Source organism: Bos indicus x Bos taurus, chromosome 16 (assembly GCF_003369695.1).
Source record: "Bos indicus x Bos taurus breed Angus x Brahman F1 hybrid chromosome 16, Bos_hybrid_MaternalHap_v2.0, whole genome shotgun sequence".
NCBI lineage: Eukaryota > Metazoa > Chordata > Mammalia > Artiodactyla > Bovidae > Bos > Bos indicus x Bos taurus.
In genome coordinates, this window is record NC_040091.1 from 28,274,683 (window position 1) to 28,300,437 (window position 25,755).

The following is a 25,755-nucleotide window of genomic DNA, read 5'->3' on the forward strand; positions in this document are numbered from 1 at the left end:
GTGGAATTGCCTGGCCACTCTGTTTAACTTTTTGAGAATCTACCAAACTGTCTTCCAAAGTTGCTTCACCATTTTACATCCCCACCAGATACACAAGAGTTCTAACTTCTCCATATCCTTGACAACATTTGTCATTATCCTTTTTAATGAAGCGCCACACTAGTGGGTGTGAAGTGTTCTCTCACTGGGCTTTGATTGAAAATGGTAACCCACTCCAGTATGCTTGTCTATGGACAGAGGAGTATGGTGGGCTACAGTCCATGGGGTCAGAGTTGAACATGACTGAGCAATTAACACTTGACTTTCTTAACTAATGGGGTTGAGCATCTCTTCACGCACTTATTTGCCATCTGTAAATCTTCCTTGGTGAGATGTCTATTAACATCTTTAGGGGCCACTTATTTAACCTCTTACTCTTAAAAAAGTCTAGCACCTAAAGCCATGAAACTTTATGTAGAGGGTTTGCAAAGGGGCTGCTGTATGAGGCGCTTAAAGATGAGTTTTCAGTATTGTTGTACTTGTCACTTTGGCCCCATGGGCTCACGGGTTTGGAGTTGGAGCCCAGCTGCCCTCCCTCTTCACTGGAGGGTGAAGGACGAGCTCCACCAGCACCAGGGTCCACATGTTCTAGATGTTTCTACTGAGCCATTCCACACGGTCTCATTTCATACTCACCAGAACCTTTTGAAGGATGACCTCTGTATTTACAGGGATGAAATCCTGTGGTCAGAGATACTCAGTAACTTCTCCGTGGTCACCTAGTTAAAACTGGTGGAAATTAAGACGTGAACTCAGAGCTGCTGCTGAAGCCAAAGCCACAGGCAGGTGCTGCTGGGGAAGAGCACCAGGCCTACAGCCTGCACAGGGAAACCACAGGACTGACCAGCAACTCAACTGGGGTAAGTCGCTCATCTCCTCTAGCCTCAGTATCTTCTATAAAGTGAGGAAAAGAATAGTTCCTCCTTCGGAGGGCACTTGTCTGGATCTGATGCAGTGCTTGGCCCACTGCAAGGCAGGCAGCTTCCTCCTGTCTGGGATGCCGCCCACTCCCCGCCCCCCCAGAGTAGGGATGAGCATTGGCCTACCTGACCCTGGGGCTGGGCTGGAGCAGAGTGTCATTCAGCTGTCAGGGCCTGGCCCCTTATTTCTTCTCATCCCTACTTCCTGCCTATAGATAGTGCCCTCCTGCTGAAGCCAGGAACACCTGGCAAGGAACTCGAGTTCTCTAAGACGATGATTTGAGATTAAGCATAAGAAAAGCAAGGTAATAAAAAATAAAACTTTATTAAAGCAGCCAAACTTAGCAACATTGAATAACACATTTTCAATGGTATACCTGTGAAGCAAAAGTTAAATATAACACAGTCTAAGATGTGCATTTCTGATTGTGATAATTCTAAGTCACTCACTTCTTTTCCTTTTACCAATTCAAAAAGTCCTTGTCATGTTTCGTACACCTTGACTCAGCATCAAACTGACCCTGCTGTGGGCTCCAGTGGGAGGACCCCAGTTGAAGAGGTCATCCACTGAAGGTCACCAGGCCTGCCTACGCAGCTGGGCCTCTGAATGGAGTCCCAGCCGCCCTCTCCTGCAACTGTGTGAGGTCTGCAGGGCTGCATCTGGTTTCCAGCCACCCCTTCAGAGCATCTTCTAACACGAGACAGAAGGGGAAACCAGCGCTGCTGGGTCTAACAGACGGAAGGAGGTCTATCATGAGGACCTGAAGCTGATTGAGCCCCCGCAGCCGAGGGCTCTGGACACAGGGGAGAGCAGACCCAGGCTGCCTTAGTCCTTCTTGCCTCCTGGGACTGGGCTTCTCGTGAGGAGCTTCCCTGAGCTGGTTGGGGTCAGTGTGGTCACTGTGGGGGATTCCAGCTTCACTCTGTCCAGGAGGGTCTTCTTGAGGGCAGCTGGGGAGATCTTCTCTTGGTCAGCCATGGACTGCAGCTCTCTGCAGGCAAAACCCCAAGAGGTTGAAGGAGCTAGAGCTAGATACACAAGGTCTCCCCATCCACTTAACCCCAACCCTTGTTGACTTGATACCACCCGAACTTAGAACCCCAAACCAAACACTCCCCGAAACTTCTCAGAAGTGCTATTTAACTAAGTATGGCTTACTACACGGATGCAGAGCTTCAAGTGGTATCTGTGATCAGCTAGGGAGAGAGAGAGTGGGGGAAAAAAAAAAATCACAGAATTGGGGGTCAAAGACTTGAAGTCTAATCCTACCTCCATCACTTACTAGCTGTTTGACTTTGGGAAAGCTGTTATCTCTAAACCTCAACTTCCTCATCTGGAAATCAAAGTTAAACCTCAGTTATCAGAACTGTGTAAGAATTACATGAAGTAAGGCCTGCAAACCCTTAAGATAACAGAGTCTAATAAGTGGGTTATTAACAGAGCAGACTCCGGCACTGCTAATGGGACCACAGAAGGCAGATCGTGTAAGACACTGACAGCCCACATCGGGCTGGCTCCAAGTGGAGGGCCTGGGTGGAAAAGGAGAGCAACCCACCGTGTTCGGATACAGGAGGCCTCAACCGCATTGATGAGCAGGGAGCGGAAGCCCCCGCTCTCTAGGAAGTGCAGGGCGTGGATGGTGGCCCCCCCAGGGGAGCACACGTTGTCCTTGAGCTGGCCGGGATGCTGTTCTGAGTCCAGCAGCATCTTGGCAGCTCCCTAGGGCAGGAAGGGCCATTAGAGGAGAAAATTGCAGGTGCCCCTTGGGATGAGCTTCTCCAAACACACTCCTCCCCAATCCCTACTCCAGCTTCCCCACCAAGCCCTGCCCTGGCTCAGAGAGCCCTAAGAATCCCATCCCATCCCCACACCGGGGTCCAGAACACGCAGGGAGAAGATACTAACCAGCAAGGCCTGGGCCCCCAGTCGGACGGCCAGGCGCCGTGGCAGGCCCATCTTCACCCCACCGTCAGCCAACGCGTCCAGGGCCATGAACGCCTGTGAAGACACTCACTGAGCCCCGGGGCTGCAGGTACTCAGGGGCACACACTAGGGTCTTTTCCTGACAACTAGCTCCAAGGGTCAACCTCCTCCACCAGACAGCCTCGCCCAAGAGGTGGGCGACACCCCCAGCCCAGCTTGCATCCCAGGGTCCCCAGAGGGCTGAGTATATGAGGGCCTCACATAGGCAGGCCCGCTGCCGCTGAGCCCTGTGACGGCGTCGATCAGGTCCTCCTCCACCTCCGTGCAGAAGCCCACGCTGCTCATGAGCTGCTCCAGGAGCTGCCCGTCCTCCACCAAGGCGTGGGTGCCTGTGGCATACACTGTTGCGCCCTCCCGCACCAACACAGGTGTGTTGGTCATGCAGCGGATCACCTTGGGTGCCGGCTGGAACGCCATCAGCTTCTGGGGTGAAGGCAGAGGGCCGAGTGAACTGCCAGTCCCACCAGCACCCACTCCCTCCTCCCACCAACAGGGGCGCCGGGGCTGAGATGGACACCTTTTCCACAGAGCTGATGGTGACGCCAGCCGCACAGGACACCACGATGTGCCTGGCCTGGACGTCGGCACCGATCTCGTCCAGGATAAAGGGGATGATGTGTGGCTTCACGGCCAGGAACAGGACGTCACTGTGCCTGACCGTCTCCTTGTTGCTCCGGGTCAGGTTCACACCCATCTTCTGCAGGAGGAGACCACCAGGCTCACGCTCTGTGGCAGCCTCATGAGCCCTGGCCCTCTCAAGGAGCAGCTGAACCCCTCCAAGCTCACATGGCCAAGGGCAGCCTGGAATTCCCTGCCCTGTTCCCCTCAGAGTTTGCCCCTACCCCCATTGCCTCGAAGTTTTCCAGTGTTGCTACTGGGCAAGTGAGTGCTGGACATGGACAAGCTTCCCCATGGCAAACAGGAAATTGCTGTCCCCCATCCCCACCAGTTCTCTGGCACCCAAGGCACCCCTCTGCCAGGTGAGACGTCTCCATGGTTGAAAAATGGCACAGGTAAAGGGAAAGGTGAAATGCTGGTGCCCAATGGTCAGAAGCAGGGCTCTATCCCAAGCCTGGACACTTGTTCATCAGGGTGCCTGGTCTCTGTGTGGTCCAGGGGTGGAATGGAGGACACCCCTCTAAGACTTCACACGAAGAAACAAGGCCCTCCGGTGATGACAACCCCTGCCATCCCAGGCCCAGACACTGCCTGTTACCTGCCGCCTGCCTCGTTAGCCATCCTCTCCCACACTGCTCAGGTTCTGGGTGAAGACTTGGGATATTCTTTGTTTAGAAAGAGGAAAAACTAACTTGCCAGGTTCTTTCCCAACATGCTCATTTACGCCTCAGAATAGCTCAGCAAAGTGACTACTGTGGGCTTCATTTTATAAATGCGGAAACTGAGGCTCAGAGCACCTAAGTACCTTAACTGCTTAAGCTAAGTACCTCAGCTAAGTACCTTAACTGAGCTAGTGGATGAAGCAAAGTGAGTATTTTATTGGGTACCTACTATGTGCTAGGTGCTTTTCACACATCAAAATCTCAACTAACCTTGTGTCTGGATTGGAACCCAAGTCGACCAACCCCAGTCGTGCCTGGCTGCTCGCACAACCCTGAGCTCCCCCAGGAAAGATGCAGGATAGTGATGCTCCTGGTGGGAAGGTCAGCGCCGGCCACGGAACAGCACAGGGGTTCAGCTCATCAGGCCACCCTTCTCCTGGGTCTCCACCCCCTTCCCCAAACCCTCATGCCCCACCTACCCTGAGAGCGGACACCGTGGGCAGGTCCATTTCCGGGGAGCTGGCTATTATTTTGTGAGCCGACAGGATGCCTACAGAAGACAGGGCTTTTCAACTAGGGCTCATGGCCCACCCGGTTCCCATGTTCTCCCTGGGAGAGCAGAGTCAAAACCCACGCCACTCCGACCGTTATGGAGACGGTCGCTGGTGACCCCCTACCCCTTAATCCCTTATTAGGGATTTAGGAATCCTTAATTCCCTAGCAGACCCAAGTTCCCCTTTCTTCATTCCCTCACGTTCGTGCGGCGGAGGGCGGTCACAAGCTAAGCTGTGGACCTTCCGCGCACCCGCCTCCCGCCTTCAGGCGCTTACCTGCGGCCGTGAAGCCCCGCGCCAAGGCGCAGGCCAGCTGGCCGGCGCCGATGAAACCCACGCTCATGGTTATCCGGGCTCCGCGTCTGCCCGGCCGCCGCAGGAGTCCGCTCAGAGGGGCCCTGAGAGAAACGTGGAGAACCGAGAGCGTAGTCGGCCCGGCGACTAGGAGCCAGATCCCGCGAAACGCTCGCAGCTTCCGGCGTCTATTCCACAACCCCGCCTCTCTCACGCTCACCTACGACGCCGCAGGGTTCCAAACGGCCCCGCCCTGCCAGGGGGACCAATCCACGGCCGGGACGGGGACGTGTGCACGCCTTCTGACACGGGATTAGTGGGCGGAAGCTCCGTCCCAGCGCGCGAAGCCCGGATCTAAGCGTCGCGGACGCCCCCGCCCTGGGTGTCCCCGGAGCCCCGCCCCACCTCAGGGCGGAGATTGCCGTTGGCACCCGTGCACGGCCCTAGGCTGAGGCCGGCGGCGAGGTCTGGCTTATATTATTTCTGGCGCTGTCCGTCAGCCGCCTTTCGAAAGCTAGAGAAACTCTCCAGGTTGCTGATTTGAGGGGACGAATGTGACGCTCCCGGTGAGGCTTTAGACTGGAGCTTGGAGGCCCGTGGGCTACAAACCAGGCTTCTCGGTGCACCCGGGGATTATCTAGGTTGGAGCTGGGAGTTCCCCTGCTACCGCCCGCACCGTCTCGGCACGCGCGGGGAGGCGGTGGGGAAGCCCTGGTTATTGACTTGAACTTACGTGAGTCTGAGTGAACTCTGGGAGTTGGTGATGGATAGGGAGACCTGGCGTGCTGCGATTCATGGGGTCGCAAAGAGTCGGACACGACTGAGCGACTGATCTGATCTGACATGGTTTACGCGATTGGTCTTTCTTAACTAGGATTGCAAACAGAACCAGTCCCTCTGTTTAGGAAATGATGGGCTCCTTCAGTTCAGTCGCTCAGTCATGTCCGACTCTTTGCGACCCCATGAATTGCAGCACGCCAGGCCTCCCTGTCCATCACCAACTCCGGGAGTTCACTCAAGCTCACGTCCATCGAGTCGGTGATGCCATCCAGCCATCTCATCCTCTGTCGTCCCCTTCTCCTCCTGCCCCCGCCTCCCAGCATCAGGGTCTTTTCCAGTGAGTCAACTTTTCGCATGAGGTGGCCAAAGTACTGGAGCTTCAGCTTTAGCATCATTCCTTCTAATGAACACCCAGGACTGATCTCCTTTAGAATGGACTGGTTGGATCTCCTTACAGGCCAAGGGACTCTCAAGAGTCTTCTCCAACACCACAGTTCAAAAGCTCAGCTTTCTTCACAATCCAACTCTCACATCCATACATGACTACTGGAAAAACCATAGCCTTGACTAGACGAACCTTTGTTGGCAAAGTAATGTCTCTGCTTTTTAATATGCTGTCTAGGTTGGTCATAACTTTCCTTCTAAGGCTCCTTAGGACCTGACTAAGGTATCCCCCCGACCATGCTACTTGCTTTCAAAAGCTTCACAAATGTGATGTTTACTTTTTCATCACTAGTAAATTTAAGAGAAGTGATGATTTTGAACTGTGGTGTTGGAGAAGACTCTTGAGAGTCCCTTGGACGGCAAGGAAATCCAGCCAGTCCATCCTAAAGGAAATCGGTCCTGAATATTCATTGGAAGGACTGATGCTGAAGCTGAAATTCTAATACTTTGGCCACCTGATGCGTAGAACTGCCTCATTGGTAACTTTCTCTGATTAGCAAATAATACGTGCATATTGAGAAAAAGTTGGAAAATACAAAAAAATAAAAGTAAGAAGTCAAAATCACCCATAGTCATACTTCCTAAGGATCGTTTCTTGCAGGCATATTTGGTACATTTCCTTACACATTATTTTCTGTGCATACAGACCTTTTCCATCATTGGAAATAAATGATACACATATGGTTTTGAAATTTCTCTGCTAGATATACAATAAATATTTTCCAAAGTTACTAGAAAGTTATTTAAAATAAGATTTTGGTGACTACTTAGTAGTCCATTGTACAGATGCTCAGTCACTCGGATTTTATTTTCTTATGATGACCTTGCTGACTAAAGATCCATTTTGTTTGTGCAGTGGCCCCTGCTGTGGCTCTCATGACCATTATGTTTGATGCCTATGAATTTCCTTTGGAAGCAAGTGTTTATAACAACAAGTAACAAGTGAAAGTCACTCAGTTGTGTCCAACTCTTTGCGACTCCATGGACCATACAGTCCATGGAATTCTCCAGGCCAGAATACTGGAGTGGGTAGCTGTTCCCTTCTCCAGGGGATCGTCCCAACCCAGGGATCAAACCCAGGTCTCCCACGTTGCGGACAGATTCTTTTACCAGCTGAGCCACCAGGGAAGCCCTGGGCACAAGTGTTGAATAGATGAGATGGGATGGGATGGGATGGGACAGAACGGGACAGGACTTCCTCACCACCCAGCCACTTAGGACACACCCTCAGGAATGGTCAGAGGCTGATGCTTCTATTCAACCACAGACATACACTCTCCTTGTCTGGTACCTGTCTTCTTGGGTGCCTACTCTATCCCTTTACTCCATCTGAAGGGACAGAGAAGCCCAGAAAGAAAGTGGGGAGTTTGCTAAGATTCCAAGATTGCCCACCTTACCTCTCCTCTGATCCTCTCATCCACCAGTCAGATGGGTTCAGCTGTTCCTGCCCTTCCTCCCTTCTCACCCCCCACAGTCCCGCCCCCTTGTTCCCCTTTAGCTGTCCCAGGAAAGTGGGCCATGCTTCATTTCTTCAGTCTCAAGGCCTTCCTGGTCTGTCTCTGGATAGTAGGTTCATTTGTCCTCATGTTAGGGGAAACACACTGATTGAAACTGCCCACCCTGGCCAGGCACCATAGTAACTATTTGCATGAGTTGTTTTATGACAGGAAGTCCTGGTAAGGAACAGGGAACTAATAAGCCACCACCAACCGGAAGAGTTCAGGAAAGATCAAAAGGAGACACCACATGTCCAACCACCTCCCAGAATTCTTCTCTCTGGCATCCATCTTGGCTGAACAAGGTGTGCACCACCAAGAAGGACTCTGAGTCAGAATGATTGGCTAAAGACAACCTGGAAACTATCCCATCACCATAAAACCCAAGACTGTGAGCCATGTGGCAGAGCAGTTCTCCTGGGTTCCCTTACCCTACTGCTCTCCACCCAGGTGCCCTTTCCCAATAAAATCTCTTGCTTTGTCAGCACATGTGTCTCCTCGGACAATTCATTTCCAAGTGTTAGACAAGAGCCCAGTTTTGGGCCCTGGAAGGGGTCCCCCTTCCTGCAACAAATGGCAACTCTGGCGGGACTCTTCTCTGCGACTGATATCCTGACCATTCGGGGTACTCAGGAGCCAGCTTGCCTGCCAATGGCTGCAAATGGGACCCAGTGGCTGCAAATGGGACCCTTTTGTCCCTGGTCTCCTCCTGATGTGGACAACTGGCCAGAGTGCCCTGACCAGTAAGGAACAAGAGACTTTATTGACTTCTTTCCCCTGCCCTCTCTCTTTCCTTTCCTTACCCCTTCTTATCTTTCCACTTTTTTTCTAGTCCGCTGGTCCTGGATGCAGGAATCTGGTGGAAGGGCCTCAGCCTGAGCTGAGGATTGGCGACTGATCACCTCCACTTGGTAGAGAACTCGAATTCTGGTTCTGTTCTGGGCAGATTTCTGGTAGGGCCGAGTTCCAGTCCTCCCTTCTCTGGAGGCCCAGGGTAAAGTCCCATAACGCCTGGGTATCTGCAGGTGGCAGGAGACGTCTGTAAGGCCACCCCTTTTACCCTCCTCTCCCACCTCCTCCCTCTTCTTTCAACCTGGCTTCCTTTCCTCCCTTTGAAATGTTTGAAGACCTGAGATATGTTCCTTTACTCTGTTAGTACTTGGATCTAAAGTTCTGTGTCTTTATAGGAGGTTTTCTGAGAGACTGTATTCTTGTATTTAAGGGAGGGTCTGAAGAGGACTGCCAGGTCTATATGTGTGTTTTAACTCTGTGTTCTGTGTTGTGATTTTTGATGGCCATTTTGCTTTGTCTGGCCACCATTTGGTTTAGACCTGCCGCCATTTTGATTTTCTTTCCCTGTGCCTTGAGACCAGGGCTCTGGCTCTGTTCCTAGGAACACTTATCTAGACCATCTCTAATCCCTGAGACTGAGGAAAAATGGGAAACAGCCTTTAAAAGTTTTATTTATTCCAACTGTTTTTTATAAACTAGTAAATTTTATATTGTAATATCTAATTCATGACTAAGCTTAGAAAATGAAGCTAGATCTTGAGTTGTGTCTGTCTAAATATGTCTTGGTATGTCTTTGTCTCTGGATAATATTTTTGAGGTTAATTTGTAAATGAGCTCTATTTAATTGGCTTAAAGAAAAGTAAGTGCTTACAAATCAAATAATTAAATAATAAATTCCAAGTTCATGTGAACTGGGAAATATTCAGTATTAAATACCTGATATTAATGTTTGTTTGTTGACCTATCTAATTATAAACATGTCTTAGAGTAATTAACATTAAGTAGAATATTCTCATCTTACCTAGGCTTAATATAAGTTAAATATTATCATATCTGTTACAAGTTTGTCAACAAGGAAACTACCTTGAGTGAAGAAACTTCTAAAAAAAATGTAAATGAGATATGAGCTTTTGGATAAACTCTATTAAGAATAATTATTCTTTAGAAATATCTGTCTAAAATAGTCTCTCCAGATGGATGTAACTTGAATTTCTAAGGGTTGTGCTAAACAAAGTGTTGGAAGTCTGTTGCAGAGTTAGGGTATTTCCAAATAAAATAAGATTTTGAAACATTTACTACTAAACGCTAATTTCCTTTTACAGAGAAACAAAGAGATTTGGGACTATAAATGAATAATGTTTGGTGCCATCCTAAAATGTTCTAAGAAAGCAGGAGTTTTAGAAATTATCACTGGTATTTATGCTCACCAATCTATAAAATGCTAATATAAAAGTTAGTTCTTGGTTGCTAAAGAAAACTAGGAAATGTGTTTTCAGTAAAAAAAAAAAAAAAGTATGAAAAAATACTAAAAAGAGTTATGCATGATCAGGATTTTCTAGAATTGGATTACAATTAGTTAGATAAATGGATTTTGTTAGGAATGACACAGCCATAAGTGAAGGAGGAAACAGACAGAGCTGGACTCCATCTTAGGCCAGGCTGGGAACGTTAGGCTACACATATGGTCACCCTCCCAATGGACTCTGAACTTTGTGCCTGGTGTCTACAGAAGCGGCATACCAATGGGAAACCAGACCCCCCGGATAAAAGAGCCTCAGGACTTGTACTTGGACTCTCCTTTGCCTAAAAGAATATGCTAATTATCTCTGTAACAGAACAAAGTTGTAAATTTCATTATGTTTATCGGGATATGACCACAGTCCTATTGATAAATGCCCACTGTTTAGTCTTGTGTCACGTGAATCATGGGTTAACTTTGATCGTATCTCTCTTTTACCTTGTCCAGACTAGTTTCAAGGAATGTGGGGAGGTGGGTTTAAGCAAGTACACTTAGGGTATATAAAGTGAAAAAAAAAGTAAAGTGAAGTCGCTCAGTCGTGTCCGGACTCTTTGCGACCCCATGGACTGTAGCCTACCAGGCTCTTCCATCCATGGGGTTTTCCAGGCAAGAATACTGGAGTGGGTTGCCATTTCCTTCTCCATAGGGTATATAAGGTTTTCACAAAAACCTGGCTAAGAGGATACTCTGCCTTGGGCCCGCCGGTGTAATAAACTGAACTCCAGTATCTGCATTGTTCTTCTGAGTGAGTTTTGTTTCCCAGAACGCATGGCTACAACATAAGAAAACTGGTTAGAGCCAACTAGGTCCAAGATGGCAGAGCTGACTTTCACTAGACCTTGAGCCTTGGTATTTATGCCCATTGTGACATATCAACAAGCTAAATGATACACCCATCAACATTGACTAAATCTGACCAAATGTTCTAAACCCTTTTAATTGATCTTTTCGATAAAACTCCCTAAATCAAATTCTTTTGAAATTCTTTTGACCTCTAGCTAACTTTGGGGTGCTCCAGAAGGCCCCTGAAACATCCCAAAGAGAGATATTAAACTGCGTTTATTTGGTTGGTTAAATTACATGGAAAAGATTATCAAATGAGTAATAAATCCCCTTATGTTATAATGTATGACAAAATCACTAATACAGATATCCTAGAAATTATATGGAGTTCTTAACATTCTGATATGTCCTGGTATTATAATGGAAAACCTGATGACTTCACAAAAGTTAACAAAGGACTGAATGAACCAGCGAATATGTTTATAACTTTTATGGTTTCTATCTGAAAAATTACAGGTTTGAATCTTGTGTTTTCCAGGAGTAGGGAAAACCTTCCTCTCAAACTAATTATGGCAATAATTTGGTAAAATTATATGTTATAAACAAAACAATTATATTTTCTCTCTGACTCCTCCAGAGATTTGAAACTCTTAGGTGTCCACTAAGTTTATCAAATGAGTTAGGAAGGTTATCTCACTAACAGGTACAAAAACCTCAAGGAATTTTTGAGACATCAAAAAGGGAAGAATTCACCTAGATTTGTTAGGCAAAATCTGTGATAAGCCTTTGGTGTGAGTTTCCTAGCCCTGTTTTGTTTTAAAAGTTCAGTCTGAGACTATAAATGTTTAAGCAAAATAAAAAGTCTATGATCAATTATGGTTATATAAATCATCAGACCAAAATTAGTGAGAACAGACCTATTTTGCAAACAAGCTGGCCTTAATTTGGTTATATTTGATAAAAATGAGGGTAATTTTAGGGAGAAAAAATTTTTTTCAGTAAATGTTAAATCCCAGTTTGTTAATGGAGATCTGCATGTAGAAGACTCATTTCTTGGATAGTTCTTTGCTGTTATGTGATGTTAATGTAAAATTTAATTGAATTCTTAAAGAACACCCTAAGTTTGTTTCTGAAGCTTATCTCAGTAATCTATCTTTGGATGAAGATCAGATGCCTCATGACCTGCAACCAGGACTGGAAAAAGACATAATTTAAAGGACTGTCTCCAACCTGGATGGAAGGACTTTTTTAATCAGGTACTCTTAACTAGCTCAAGCACAATGAAACTGAAGGGAAATTAACTCTTAGGCTAATTCCCACTTCCAAAGGCCCCTACACTGGATTGGTCTATAGAGAAGATAGTTGACCTGATCTCACCTTAAAATGATGCTCAAACAGGAGAAGCTACACTACACCAGGATGAGAAGACGACGACATCAGAGGTAGACAGCTTGCCCAAGATGCTGGACCTGATTCGTATGATCATTTATAATGTTTTCTTGACTTCTTAGACCTTTGCATATAAATCAAATGCTTTTCTATCATTGGCCTGATCCTATGCTAATTTTAGAAATCAATCCACTTGTTGGGTTTGTGGCCAATTACCTGTGTCTAGTTCTGGGTTACCTTGGTAAATTTCTCTACTACAAGACTCTAACTGGTTGGCCTGAGAAAATTTACTTAAAAAAAAATTATAGTCATATCCAGGTCACTGTGATATTACTAGATGGGATCCCCTCACCAGGCCAATTAATAATGCCTGCTCTGACTCTGGCCTTAAATTTGAGCTTTCTTCTATTACTCAAGCTCAAGCAGAGCAACAAGCAAAGTTTCAGCAAAGGAGGAAAAAGTCTCCCACAATTATAGGATGGATTTATATACATAACACCAGGCTATGGTAATTTATGTTTAAGTCTCCTCTGTGTTGGAAACAATTAAATCATACTAAGGATAATCAGTCTAGTAACACTAGAAAACTGGGCTATGTGCCTTATAGATGGTACCAATATATAATTTTCCTGGAAGATAAAGATTCTACAGAGTAGACTAAGTCAGATGACCTGAGATATATTCAGATCAGATCAGATCAGATCAGTCGCTCAGTCGTGTCCGACTCTGCGACCCCATGAATCGCAGCACGCCAGGCCTCCCTGTCCATCACCAACTCCTGGAGTTCACTCAGACTCAAGTCCATAGAGTCAGTGATGCCATCCAGCCATCTCATCCTCTGTCGTCCCCTTCTCCTCTTGCCCCCCATCCCTCCCAGCATCAGGGTCTTTTCCAATGAGTCAACTCTTCACATGAGGTGTCCAAAGTACTGGAGTTTCAGCTTTAGCATCATTCCTTCCAAAGAAATCCCAGGACTGATCTCCTTCAGAATGGACTGGTTGGATCTCCTTGCAGTCCAAGGGACTCTCAAGAGTCGTCTCCAACACCACAGTTCAAAAGCATCAATTCTTCGGCGCTCAGCCTTCTTCACGGTCCAATTCTTACATCCATACATGACCACAGGAAAAACCATAGCCTTGACTAGACGAACCTTTGTTGGCAAAGTAATGTCTCTGCTTTTGAATATGCTCTCTAGGTTGGTCATAACTTTCCTTCCAAGGAGTAAGCATCTTTTAATTTCATGGCTGCAGTCACCATCTGTAGTGATTTTGGAGCCCAGAAAAATAAAGTCTGACTCTGTTTCCACTGTTTCCCCATCTATTTCCCATGAAGTGATGGGACCGGATGCCATGATCTTCGTTTTCTGAACGTTGAGCTTTAAGCCAACTTTTTCACTCTCCACTTTCACTTTCAGCAAGAGGCTTTTTAGTTCCTCTTCACTTTCTGCCATAAGGGTGGTGTCATCTGCATATCTGAGGTTATTGATATTTCTACCAGCAATCTTGATTCCAGCTTTTGTTTCTTCCAGTCCAGCGTTTCTCATGATGTACTCTGCATATAAGTTAAATAAACAGGGTAACAATATACAGCCTTGACGAACTCCTTTTCCTATCTGGAACCAGTCTGTTGTTCCATGTCCAGTTCTAACTGTTGCTTCCTGACCTGCGTACAGATTTCTCAAGAGGCAGGTCAGGTGGTCTGGTATTCCCATCTCTTTCAGAATTTTCCACAGTTTATTGTGATCCACACAGTCAAAGGCTTTGGCATAGTCAATAAAACAGAACTCTCTTGCTTTTTCCATGATCCAGCGGATGTTGGCAATTTGATCTCTGGTTCCTCTGCCTTTTCTAAAACCAGCTTGAACATCAGGAAGTTCACGGTTCACATATTGCTGAAGCCTGGCTTGGAGAATTTGGAGCATTACTTTACTAGTGTGTGAGATGAGTGCAATTGTGCGGAAGTTTGAGCATTCTTTGGCATTGCCTTTCTTTGGGATTGGAATGAAAACTGACCTTTTCCAGGCCTGTGGCCACTGCTGAGTTTTCCAAATTTGCTGGCATATTGAGTGCAGCACTTTCACAGCATCATCTTTCAGGATTTGGAATAGCTCAACTGGAATTCCATCCCCTCCACTAGCTTTGTTTGTAGTGATGCTTTCTAAGGCCCACTTGACTTCACATTCCAGGATGTCTGGCTCTAGGTCAGTGATCACACCATCGGGGCTATATTTAATGGAAGCTCTTAACTTAAATCTTACTTGTGACTTTGCTAATACTGCTGGGTATGTTATTTGTATTTCACCTGTTTTACACAATTGCTGTTTATTACACTCCCAAATGTGCGACTGAGGCCTCTGATAGAATAATATATATTTGCATATGAGGTCAATGATGGTAACAGTGTAACTCTAGATATGGGAAGAGGCGACGAGAGGGAATATTTTCCTGGACTTAGAGGCTAGTAAGACAGGTGGTCCAGAGAATTTTGGATACTGTTTTATGGCCTAGTCCAGTAACAGCACATTGAGTGGCCTATCAACAAAATCTTTGCCAAACCTGAGAATGGACATTCTCAGCACCATGGGATAAAATGGTCATGAAATGCCCCCTTAAAATCATGGTCAAGTTTATAAGCAAAAAGGGGCTCTGCCAACTGAAAACTGACACTTGCCATCTGTGTCTACAAAGATTAAATCATGGCCACTGCAACTGCTGACTTTCAAAGCCCCTGAAAGGAGTTCAGGATGAAAATCAGGAATGAGGCACTCTGCTTTTTATGAGTTCCAATTCTTGCGTCTTCTCATACCTAGAGAAACACTGACGTCATTAATGGTGACATCTGCTTTGGCTATTAAGGAAAATTTTTACAATTAAAAGTCAAAATAGAGTAGCTATGGTTCAGACATCCTGGGAAATAACCAGGTGACCCTATGGGTATAATTTCAGATTAGACATATTGCTAAACACTTGAATTTTCTGAGTCGTGTCAGGCTTAGATGCCACCATTCTCAAAACAATGTCTGCTGGAAGCTAGTAACTGCAACCTTACTTTTTATAAAACCAGGCAACTGGCTACCCGGCTACAAGTCTCCTCGAAGTGCCAGGTCCAGACTAGGTTTCCGGTCTATTCTTCTAAAAAGAAATGAGATTTATTTTGACTATTAAAATTCCAGTTATCCCTCCTCCAGCTACTTCTAACTGGATCTGTTACAACAAAATGGCAGACCAGGGGATTGAGATTTTAATCATACAAGGCTCAGATCTACGACTTGGAACTCAGGAATACTTCCAATTCAGTGTCTATTCTCCAAGCTGAGGCCGTCCTATGCCCCATTTTGACAGGAAGTTATCACAGTCATAGTTGCCCAGTTCCCTAAATTAAAACTGAGTAGAATTCTGTGGGGCTCTGGAGTACAGATCTGTTCTGTGTTCTCCATTTCTTGTCTGTAGAATGTAGGCTTCATTCAGCCTCCTTGACCTTCCCTGAGTTCCAAAGGGTGGATTCAAACAAGCTAATCAGGGAAGGGAGGGGATACAGAAACAGGAGAAACATTCAAAGGTTGGTACAGCCTTGAGACAGGGTCCTGGTTCCTACTCAAAGAAATATGCGTAACAATGTCTTTGAGTTCTTCTACAGAACTGGAGCACCCACCCAGGTGGAGGATGGTAACTTCAGACTGAAGACAAGATTCCTGGAGCACAGCTCTGTTGGTTCACCAGCAACCAATCAAAAAAAAAAAAGTCACAAACCCTGTAGCCCTCACCCCAAATGTTGCCTCCTGTTTCTGGGGACCAGAGATGACCATCCTGTTAGGTCTTCTGTTTGGCCCCTGTCTATTTGATCTCTGAGAGGAGCCAACACTTTCAAACTAAAGTGCTGTTATTACAAGGGTGAATGCTGGTTTCAGTCAAGGAAAAAAAAATACCTTGACTTAGATTAGGTAGAGAGAGACTTCTGCTCTGCTAGGCAGGCCTATGCCCATGCACAGCAGGAAGAACTTACAGAATTCCACCCCAATTCCCAAGAAGTATCTTGAGTATGAAGTCTCTCAGGGGGGAGTTGTTAGGGGAAGCACACTGATTGAAACCATCCACCTTGGCCAGGCACCATAGTAACTATTTGCATGAGTTGTTTTACGACAGGAAGTCTTGGAAGGAACAGGGAACTAATAAGCCACCACCAACCGCAAGAGTTCGGGAAAGGTCAAAAGGAGACACCACATGTCCAACCACCTCCCAGAATCCTTCTCTCTGGCATCCATCTTGGCTGAACAAGGTGTGCACCACCAAGAAGGACTCTGAGTCAGAATGATTGGCTAAAGACAACCCAGAAACTAATCTCATCACCGTAAAAACCGAGACCTCGAGCCACGTGGCAGAGCAGTTCTCCTGGGTTCCCTTACCCTACTGCTCTCCACCTGGTGCCCTTTCCCAATAAAATCTCTTGCTTTATCAGCACATGTGTCTCCTCGGACAATTCATTTCTGAGTTTTAGACAAGAGCCCAGTTTCAGGCCCTGGAAGGGGTCCCCCTTCCTGCAACACTAAGAATGGAGATGATCCAGAGAATGAATCCTTCAATTGCTCCCAGCAAGTCAAATGGCAGGTGCTCTTGATCCCTAATCCTCCCTGATTTAGGAACTTCCGGGGAGGCACCTTTTGCATACATTTTGCTTCTTCTTATACCAATAATCCATGGTTATTGTAGAAAAATTAGAAATTAGATCAAGTGGAAAAATGAACATTGCCTTTAATCCCATCACCTAAGGAGAACCAGTGTGGCTCTTTTGGAATGTGACTCTACACCTTTTTTTTCCTATGCATTAAGGCACATCTTAACCTTAATTTTTAAAACAGGTATGAACTCATGCTGTATGTAAACAGGTCAGGTTGTGTATGAACAGGAGATGCAAAAACCAAAATAATTCTGTTTTAGGATTGTGGGATTATTTGCGGTTTTCAATTCATTCAAAATTATTTTTTAATGTTGTTATTTCATCTTTTCAGTGGGAAAAAAGTTGTAATTACAGGTCACTTCTAATGGGATTTGGCTTAATGTCTGTATTAGTTTTTTTTTATTGCTGCCATAACAATTTATCACAATTAGTGGCCTAAAGCAAAACAAATTTGTTATCTCACATCCTGTGGGTCAGAGATCTGAGTGGACCAAGCTGGTTTCTGTGCTCCAGTCCCACAGGCCAAATCAAGGTGTCAACTGATCTGGGTTCCTATCTGGAAGCTCTGTGGGGAGAATCAACATCGAGTCTCGTTTAGGTTGTTGGAAGAATTTGGTTCCATGTAGCTATAGGACTAAAGTCCCTTTTCCTTGATGACTGTCAGCTGGGAGTCATTTTCACCTTCTGAAAGTTACTCGCATTCCCTGGCTCATGGAGCTTTTCATCTTGAAACCCACAATGGAAGATCAAGCCCTTCTGAAGCTTTGAATCTCTTGACCTCCCATTCTGCCTCCAGCTGGAGAGTTCTCTGCTTTTGTTCTGAATAATCCAAGATAATCTCCCTATTTTAAGATCTGTAGCCTTAATTACATTTGCCATGGCCCTGTGCCATGTAAAAGGACATAGTCACAGGTTCTAAGGATTGGGAGGCATGGACATATTTGGAGAGAATATTCTGTCTGTCTCCCTGTGCTGATGAGCACATCCTAACGTGTTGAAATGGAACCAATCTCCTCGATGTTTTTTAGCTCATGTGGAATGATGTGAGCAGGCCCATCCTTGCTACTGATTGCATGTGACTGTCTGAGAGTCCACAGTCCTTTTGGAGTCGCAGATACATCACTGGGTAACTGGGAGAATTCTTTGGATGGTTTTGATATGCTTCTTGTAGAGACAGCGAGTGTATGACCTGGTACTCACAACAGGCCAAGTGGCAGTTCTTCATTCTGTTGTCTTAGGAAGGTAATATAGCCACTTACAAGTCAGAGACAAATCTTCTCTCCCTACCTCCAACAATAGGCTTGCCATGTCCTCAAATCCTGGCTGTTTTTTTCCCTCTGCTATTCAGATGCTATTAATTAGCTTTGTACATCAACATAGAAAAGCCATGACTTCAGTAAGTCAGACCTAAGGAAACCCCACTGAGCAGAGAAAGTAAGCATGGTAGAATTGCCAGATGTGCATGTTAATTAATTCCTGTGTCATCAGCAGAGTATGCTTACTGGGGCATGTTGAATCTCTGCTCCATAGATTTGCATTGCCTCAGTCTTGATTTCTTCATCAGAAAAAATGGGAATAATAATACCTACCTCAAGAAATAGTTGCAAGAATTTAGTGACATAAAGTATAAGATGTTGCCTAGCATGGCTGCCAGGTTCAGATTGAACGCTCAGTAAATGCTCACTTGCCTGCCCTGTCCCCAGAACCATCCCCTAGAAGTTGGGGGTCCTTGGTCACCCCCCTTCTTCAGATCATTATGTTGCTCTCATTCCCCATTATTGTTCCCTCTCTCCTATGTAAAGAACACTAGGAAATAAATACAGGGACTTCCCCGGTGGTCCAGTGGTTAAAAAGCGGCCTTCCAATGCAGGGGATGCAGGTTTGATCCCTGGTTGGGGAACTAAGATCCCACATGCTTTGAGGCAAGTAGACCCTTGTACAGCAACTACTGAGCTGTGCACTCTGGAGCCCACGTGCCACAATGAAAGATCCTGCATGCTGCAACCAAGACCTGATGCAGTCAAAAAAATAAAAAAAAAATTTTAAAGAAATTAAATACACAGACACAAAGTGAAACATCACTTCTATTTTATTTCAGCAGATTATCTACATGCAATTATTTTCTTTTTGCTAAGTTTCAGAAAACCATGTAAATACATGTGAGTTCTGGTGATAAGTTCTCTAAAACAGTGGAGGAAATAACCTAAATAGTTTAGCACAGCAATGCTCTGTCTCCAGAGGAGCAGAGGAGTGGGTGAGAGTAGGGTTGTCCGATCCCCGGGGCGATGAAGTCCCAGAGCCAAATCCCAAATCCTTCTTTTTAAAAGGAAATGGTGGCCCAAAGGGCACAGTTTATGGCCCTATCAGATCCAGAAATCAGGGGTCCCAATTCCCTGCCACTGCCCCTAGGCTAAAGCCCTTCACCCTCCCTTCTAGCACTCTCTCAGGGGAATGGGGACCCAAGTATATTTACAGAAGCCCAGAATAGGCCAACATTTTGGTAAGTGGGGATTCTTTTTGGATTTTCTCCTTGCCTAGGGGGAACAGAGGGATTTTTTGTTTTGTTTTGTTTTAATTCATCATGTGATAGAGTAAGCCAGTCGATTTTCCCAGTTCTCATTATAGGGTGTGTTGTCCCATACTCAGTTGAGAATTTGCTAGAGAACAGAAACTCGGAGCTGACAGTCTGTCCATGCTCAGCTGTATCCTTTAACAAGTTGGCTGAAATTTCCTTCTACAGCGCTGCCACCCGGGTTGCATTAGTTACTCATGTAAGTGCTCAGGGCGAGTGATGGACAGGAGGGCAAGAAACGGAAGAACACACAAGAAAGTTACAAGAGGTGCACTCGGTTGATGCAGGGCTAACTTGCTAAGTAGAAAATTAAGACGTGTGTTAAGACCTGCTTTGTGCACGTGCCTAGTCAGAGGCCTTCATGCTACACTCCACACCTACGGCTCCAGCTTCCTTGGCACAAGCGCCCCATCTGAAGCACAGCTGCACGTCTGCACCCTCATGTTGGGCAGGCTGACCACATGGGGCTGGAGTCGGCCTCCCTCCTGGATGCTGACAATCATGGGCAGCGAGGTCGTCTCTGAGGCGATGCACTGTCGAGGCCCCAGAAAAGGCCACTTGAAGGTCAGGGACTCTGGGGGCTGCTGGCAGGTGCCCACACACTCATAGGCCAGGAAGCCTGGGGGCTCCAGGACCCAATTCTCAGCCCACTTCATCCCCTGCAGGTCAATGTACATCTCCTGGCGGCAGCAGCGGGTGCCCTTGGTCACTGGTGCCTTAGGATCACAGTTTCCTTGAGCTCTGGGGGTGCGTGACAAAGAGAAGCAGAGTCAGAGGTCAGCTGGGAGAGCAGGCGTCAGAGAGCCAAGGGCAGGGCCTAGTGGGGCATGTGCAGGTAGAATTATGATCCATCTCTCACTACAAAAGATCTGGAGGACTTCCCTGGTGGTTCAGTGGTTAAGAATCCCCCTGCCAATGCAGGGGACGTGGGTTCGATCCCTGGTCTGGGAAGATTCCATATGCCTGCTGCTGCTGCTGCTAAGCTGCTTCAGTCGTGTCTGACTCTCTGCGACCCTATAGACGGCAGCCCACCAGGCTCCCCTGTCCCTGGGATTCTCCAGGCAAGAACACAGGAGTCAGTTGCCATTTCCTTCTCCAAGGCATGAAAGTGAAAAGTGAAAGTGAAGTCGCTCAGTCGTGCCCAACTCTTAGCGACCCCATGCACTGCAGCCTACCAGGCTCCTCCGTCCAAGGGATTTTCCAGGCAAGAGTACTGGAGTGGGGTGCCATTGCCTTCTCCACATGCCTGGGAGCAACTAAACCCATGTGCCACAACTACAGAATGCTGCGTGCCTAGAGCCTGTGCTCTGTAATGAGAGAAGCCACCACAACGAGAAGCCCACACACTACAACCAGAGAGTAGCCACCACTCACTGCAATTAGAGAAAGCTCGCACAGCAATGAAGACCCAGCACAGCCAAAAATTAATTAATTAATTAAAATGTAAAAACAATATTTGTGATAAGTGTGGAATGAATAAACATATCTGAAACATAAGTCATAAATCGGTTACTGTTTTTTAATGGTCTCCTATTATGTCAGGCACTGAACTAGGTACTTTCAGCATCATCCCTATTATACCTGAGGACACAGAGACCAAAGATGTTAACTGACATGCCAGAAGCTCTGCGGCCAGTAGAAAGCAGAGTTAAATGAACCTAGGCTGTATGATTGCAAAGGCCTGTTATTAACCTCTCTACTACCCAGCAAGGTCCACTCCAAAGCCTCATCTACTCCAAATAGCTAATTTGTCCCATGAGGAAAGAATTCAGGAAAGATTTTCAACCTTGTGCTATGCTTAGTCACTCAGTCATGTCTGACTCTTTGTGACCCCATGGACTATAGCCTGCCAGGATCCTCTGTTCTTGGAGATTCTCCAGGCAAGAATACTGGAGTGGGTTGCCATCCCCTCCTCCAGAGGATTCTCCCAACCCAGGGATCGAACCCAGGCCTTCCGCATTGCAGGTAGATTCTTTACCATCTGAGCCACCAGGGAAGCCCTTAGTAACCACTAATGGCTTTTAATCTTTCAAAGAATTAATTAGAGAAAAGGGTAGAGTGAATATAGATGATTACAATAATGAATATGTAACAATGATAACATAAAACCCATTGAAAATATATGAAGGTATTTCAACAAAATGTTTAAATAATAAAAATGTCTGCCATTAGAAACTCTGACATAGGGTGAGGAATCAGTTGCATCCTGGGGTTATCGGCCTCTGCTCCCCAGCTGGTCTCGCCCACCGAGGGGCCTGGACCACCCAGTCCACCCGCAGCCTGCCCCCGGGCCTACCCATAGTCCCTGAGATCCAGGGTGTGCAGCTCCAGCTGGGGCTCCCCCTGCCGGCCGCTCGACGGCCCCTGGGGGGCGAAGCGGACCAGCCTGTGGGCGCTGGAGGCCAGCGGGCCCAGGTGCTCCCGCTGCACCAGCACCTGCAGGAGCAGCGGCTGCCGGGGGCTGCGCAGCTGCTGCCAGAAGTTCACCGCCTCGGTAACGTCCAGGGCCTTCCAGCCGCTCTCGTGGATGGTCACCAGCCTGCGACACCGCACGGAGGGAGACACAGGCCCGCGCTCAGGCGTGGGGACTGGGACTGCCCGGGGTGGCCCCGGGGGCGGCACCTCTCCCACCCGCTCCCGGGTGTCCCCGCCGGGACCGAGCCGCCCCTCCTCCCGCCCCGGGCCCAGCCCTCCTTCCCTCCCCCCAGCCCCACACCGCAGCCGCGACCTCCGCACCTGGAGTCGATGAGGGCGGTGCGGTTGGAGCCGTCCTCGCGGACGTGCAGCCACTGGACGGTGACCCGGGCGCGGTCGCTGCGCGGGGAGAGGCGCTCGTGTCTGCGGAGCGCGGCCCTGGGGACCGGCTCCTGGAAGAGGCGCAGCACGGCCTGCACCAGCTCGCTGCGGGGCGGCAGCCGCTGCTCCATGTCGAACACCATTAAGTATGAGGACGCCTCGGACTCCAGGAACCTGCCGACCACCTCTGGGGACAGGAGTGGGGTCAGCGGGGCCCCTCTGAGCACCAGGCGAGGTCTGAGGGTGCGGGGCCACTGAGGTGGTGGCCAGGCTGGGAAAGACCAGCCCCCTGTTCTATCCCCTTGGGCCAAGGCCAATTACCTGAAAATCCATCTTGTTTTTAACAACCTCGGCTGCCTCAGCTGAGATGCTGAAGACCAGACTCCTCACCTGGGGGCACCTGGCCTTGGGTGTAGCTCTGGGCACTGAAGAAGTGAGTCCAGGCCAAGGGAGGTAAGAGGCTGAGTAGGACGCAGGATGCCAGCTTCCCTGACAGCTGAATAGCTCCCCGTCACTTTAGTGTTGTTCCTACACCTTTCCCTCCACAATAATATTTCCCTCCACTTTAATATTCATATTGCTGTGAGATGGGGCAGATAGTCACATCAGTGTTCCAGAGTAGCAAACAGAAAAGAAAACTGTGATTGTAAAGCCGTTTGCTCAAGGTCAGGCTACTAGTATCAGAGTGAAAAGGGAACCTGAGAAGCCCTGACTGGACCACAGCTCCCTGAGGCTTCCCAGCCAGGGTTCTTGCCACACCCACCCTCTCCCATTGGCTCTGCTTTCTCTTCTCCATCCTCATCTTCTCTGATGCCTTGGCTTTGTCAGCCGGTCCAGCCTGGCCCAGCTCCTCCTGGCCCTGAGGGGCGGGGTCCTCAGCGCAGACGGAGACCAGGGGCCCAGGCCCGCAGTTCTCACAGGCCATGGTCCCCCCTCACCACCCTGTGGACCCTACACCCCAGACAGCTCCCCAGTCCTCACCACCACAAGGATCAGGCTGCAGCAGGAGGGCAGGCCTCACCTCGGAAGTTCTGGCTGAACCTCTTCCCCCGGGAGCGCGCCCCATGGCCACGCTGCAGCAGGGCCACGTACTGGGTCCTCACGTGGGCGGGGATGACCAGCCCCTCCACGGTGGCCTTGTCCACGATGGGGACCTTGCTGAGGTGCAGCTGCTGCAGCAGGCTGTCCAGGATCCACTCCTCCATCAGGGCCACCCCGGGGCCAGCCAGGGGCAGCGCCCAGAGGGCCCAGCAGAGCCACAGGGGCTGCATGGCGCTGCTGGGGAGAAGGAGGGGCAGAGTGGACGTGTCCCCAGAGGAGGCTCCAGGAGGGTCCCAGCAGCGGGGTGTGCTGAGAGCCAGGCTGGGCCAGCTTTATAGCAGCCCTGGGCTGGGCCAGGGTGGTGGGAGGGGGGAGAGGCTGGGAGGAAGGGAGGTCACACCCTTCAGACCTCCTGGGAGCTCAGCATCCAGACAGGTCCCTGAGCCTGAGGAGGGGGCTGTCTAGAAGGGCACAAAGGGCTGTCTGGATGCCACACAGAGCTGGGGCCTCTGACCACTGGTCTCTCGCAGCTCAATAATAATTTTAGTGCCTGTTGAATTTCCCTGATCCTACCCTAGTCCTTAGTCTATGAAAACGTGAGCCTACCCTGTGACAGTGAGTGTCCCATTAGCCAGCTATTTAAGTCTCATTCCTGAAGGCCAGTCTGGGTCTAGGTTTGCTCACTGACAGGAAGGAAGGAGGGAAAGTGTTCTGCATTGCTGCCTCTTCTACGCCAGGCCCTGTTAAGGCACTTTCACAGAAGCCCCTCGAGTCACCGCCCTCCTTTCTTCAGTGCATGCAAGCCCTCTCCCACTCTTTTCACAGTCCCTCAGGGGACTCTGTCCTCCCCCGTGGCAGAAAGAAACTAGACGCCATAAGGACAGGACAGCTGGCAGCTCAGCTCTGCTGGTTCCAAGAGAAGTAATTTCTCCAAGTGTCTCTGCAACCACAGGACTGCAGAGAGGTTTCCCCCCACCCCACACGCACAGCATGGTTCTGGGGAGCCCTCTGAGCAGTGACCCTACCTTGGGTACATGGCGTCAGCGCTCAGTTTGAGCCCAAGTCATGCCCAGATTCAGAATACAGGAGAGGAATCTGGAAAGCAGAGGTCAGAGCTGCCCGGAGTCACATCCTGTCCAAAGTCACAGGTGTGAGCACGTGGGGAGAGAAGCCCCGGTGCTGCCTCAAACACACAGTTGAGACTGGTAGGGCTTAATGGTGGGCCTGCTGCTCGCTGGCTGTTTGACCTGAAAGCTCCCTAACTTCTCAGTGCCTCGGTTTCTCCTCTGAAGGAGGTGATGACAGGTCTACTTCCTAAGGCTAGTGTGAAAGTGTTAGCCACTCAGTCGTCCAACTCTTTACGACCTCATGGACTGTAACCCACCAGGCTCTTCTGTCCATGGACTTCTCTAAGCAAGAATACTGTAGTGGGTTGCCATTCCCTTCTCCACAGGATCTTCCTGATCTAGGGATTGAACCTGGGTATCTTGCATTCCAGGCAGAATCTCCAGGGAAGCCCAAGGCTAATATGAAGATTAAATGAATTACACACCTAAGACATTCAGGGCAGGCCTGGCGTGGTGAGCACCCTCGCGGGTTTGCTCTTGTTCTCACTGGTCTGCTGTTAAGGTCTCAGGGTGCGGCTTTCTAAAAATGAAGATGACAAGGAGAGGAGTCATTTCCTGAGCATCACTCTGTGCCAGGCACTATTCTGGGCTCTGAACATGTATTCACAACAGCCCTAGGAGGCAGGTGCCAGCATCCACCAGTCTTCCAGATACGAAGCCAGAACACGCGCATGAAGGAACCTGCCTGCGCTCAGCAGGTGGAGGGCGAGGAGGTCAATGCAGGCCTCTGTCCCCGAGGTCCCTCCTGGCACGAGGCATTTGAGGATGTGCAGGAGGAAGCCCTACTTGAAACATGACAGCCTCACTTCCTCATGTTCTGTCACGTGGCGGATGAGCCATGATGGTGGAAGAGGATGAAGACTGTGGTTGGGGCCAAGGGCCCAGTGGGCAGGGAGCACCCCTCAGCTCCTTCCCAGCACAGGCACTCTGGCCTCCTCTGTGGGTAATTGTGTTACTGGTGGGTCTCTTGTTCCATCCCCCTGCCGCTGTGCTACTCACACGTCCCAGGCAGAGGAAGAGAAAAACTTCTGATGCTTAAGGGAGGAATTTCTGCCGGAATAGTGCACAAATTGCCACCATATGCATATGCGTGTACATATATTCAAACATATGTATATATTTGCACATGTGCATAAGGTGGGGGGGACTTATAATTTGAAGAAAGGGAGGAACAATAATAATGCTGATAATAATCATATTGGCTAGTACTGCCTATGAGCTGCACACTGTTCTGAGTGCTTTGCATGCATTAACTCTATCCTCACAACTTG

The 25,755-nt window shown here is 48.3% G+C and overlaps 2 protein-coding genes across 2 annotated transcripts; both read right to left on the reverse strand.

The window, feature by feature from the left end:
- Positions 1–1,264: 1,264 nt before the first annotated feature.
- Positions 1,265–5,293, reverse strand: PYCR2 (pyrroline-5-carboxylate reductase 2). The gene is made up of 7 exons (XM_027564608.1): positions 5,054–5,293; positions 4,703–4,773; positions 3,461–3,640; positions 3,145–3,366; positions 2,866–2,958; positions 2,516–2,679; positions 1,265–1,951 (listed from the first exon to the last, which is right to left on the reverse strand). Exons 1-7 carry the CDS (start codon positions 5,118–5,120, stop codon positions 1,786–1,788), a joined length of 963 nt encoding a protein of 320 aa, XP_027420409.1. The 5' UTR covers positions 5,121–5,293; the 3' UTR covers positions 1,265–1,785.
- A 13,726-nt stretch (positions 5,294–19,019) lies between these two features.
- On the reverse strand, positions 19,020–23,587 carry LOC113906456 (left-right determination factor 2-like). The gene is made up of 4 exons (XM_027564609.1): positions 23,338–23,587; positions 22,257–22,503; positions 21,817–22,059; positions 19,020–20,261 (listed from the first exon to the last, which is right to left on the reverse strand). Exons 1-4 carry the CDS (start codon positions 23,585–23,587, stop codon positions 19,898–19,900), a joined length of 1,104 nt encoding a protein of 367 aa, XP_027420410.1. The 3' UTR covers positions 19,020–19,897.
- Positions 23,588–25,755: the final 2,168 nt, after the last annotated feature.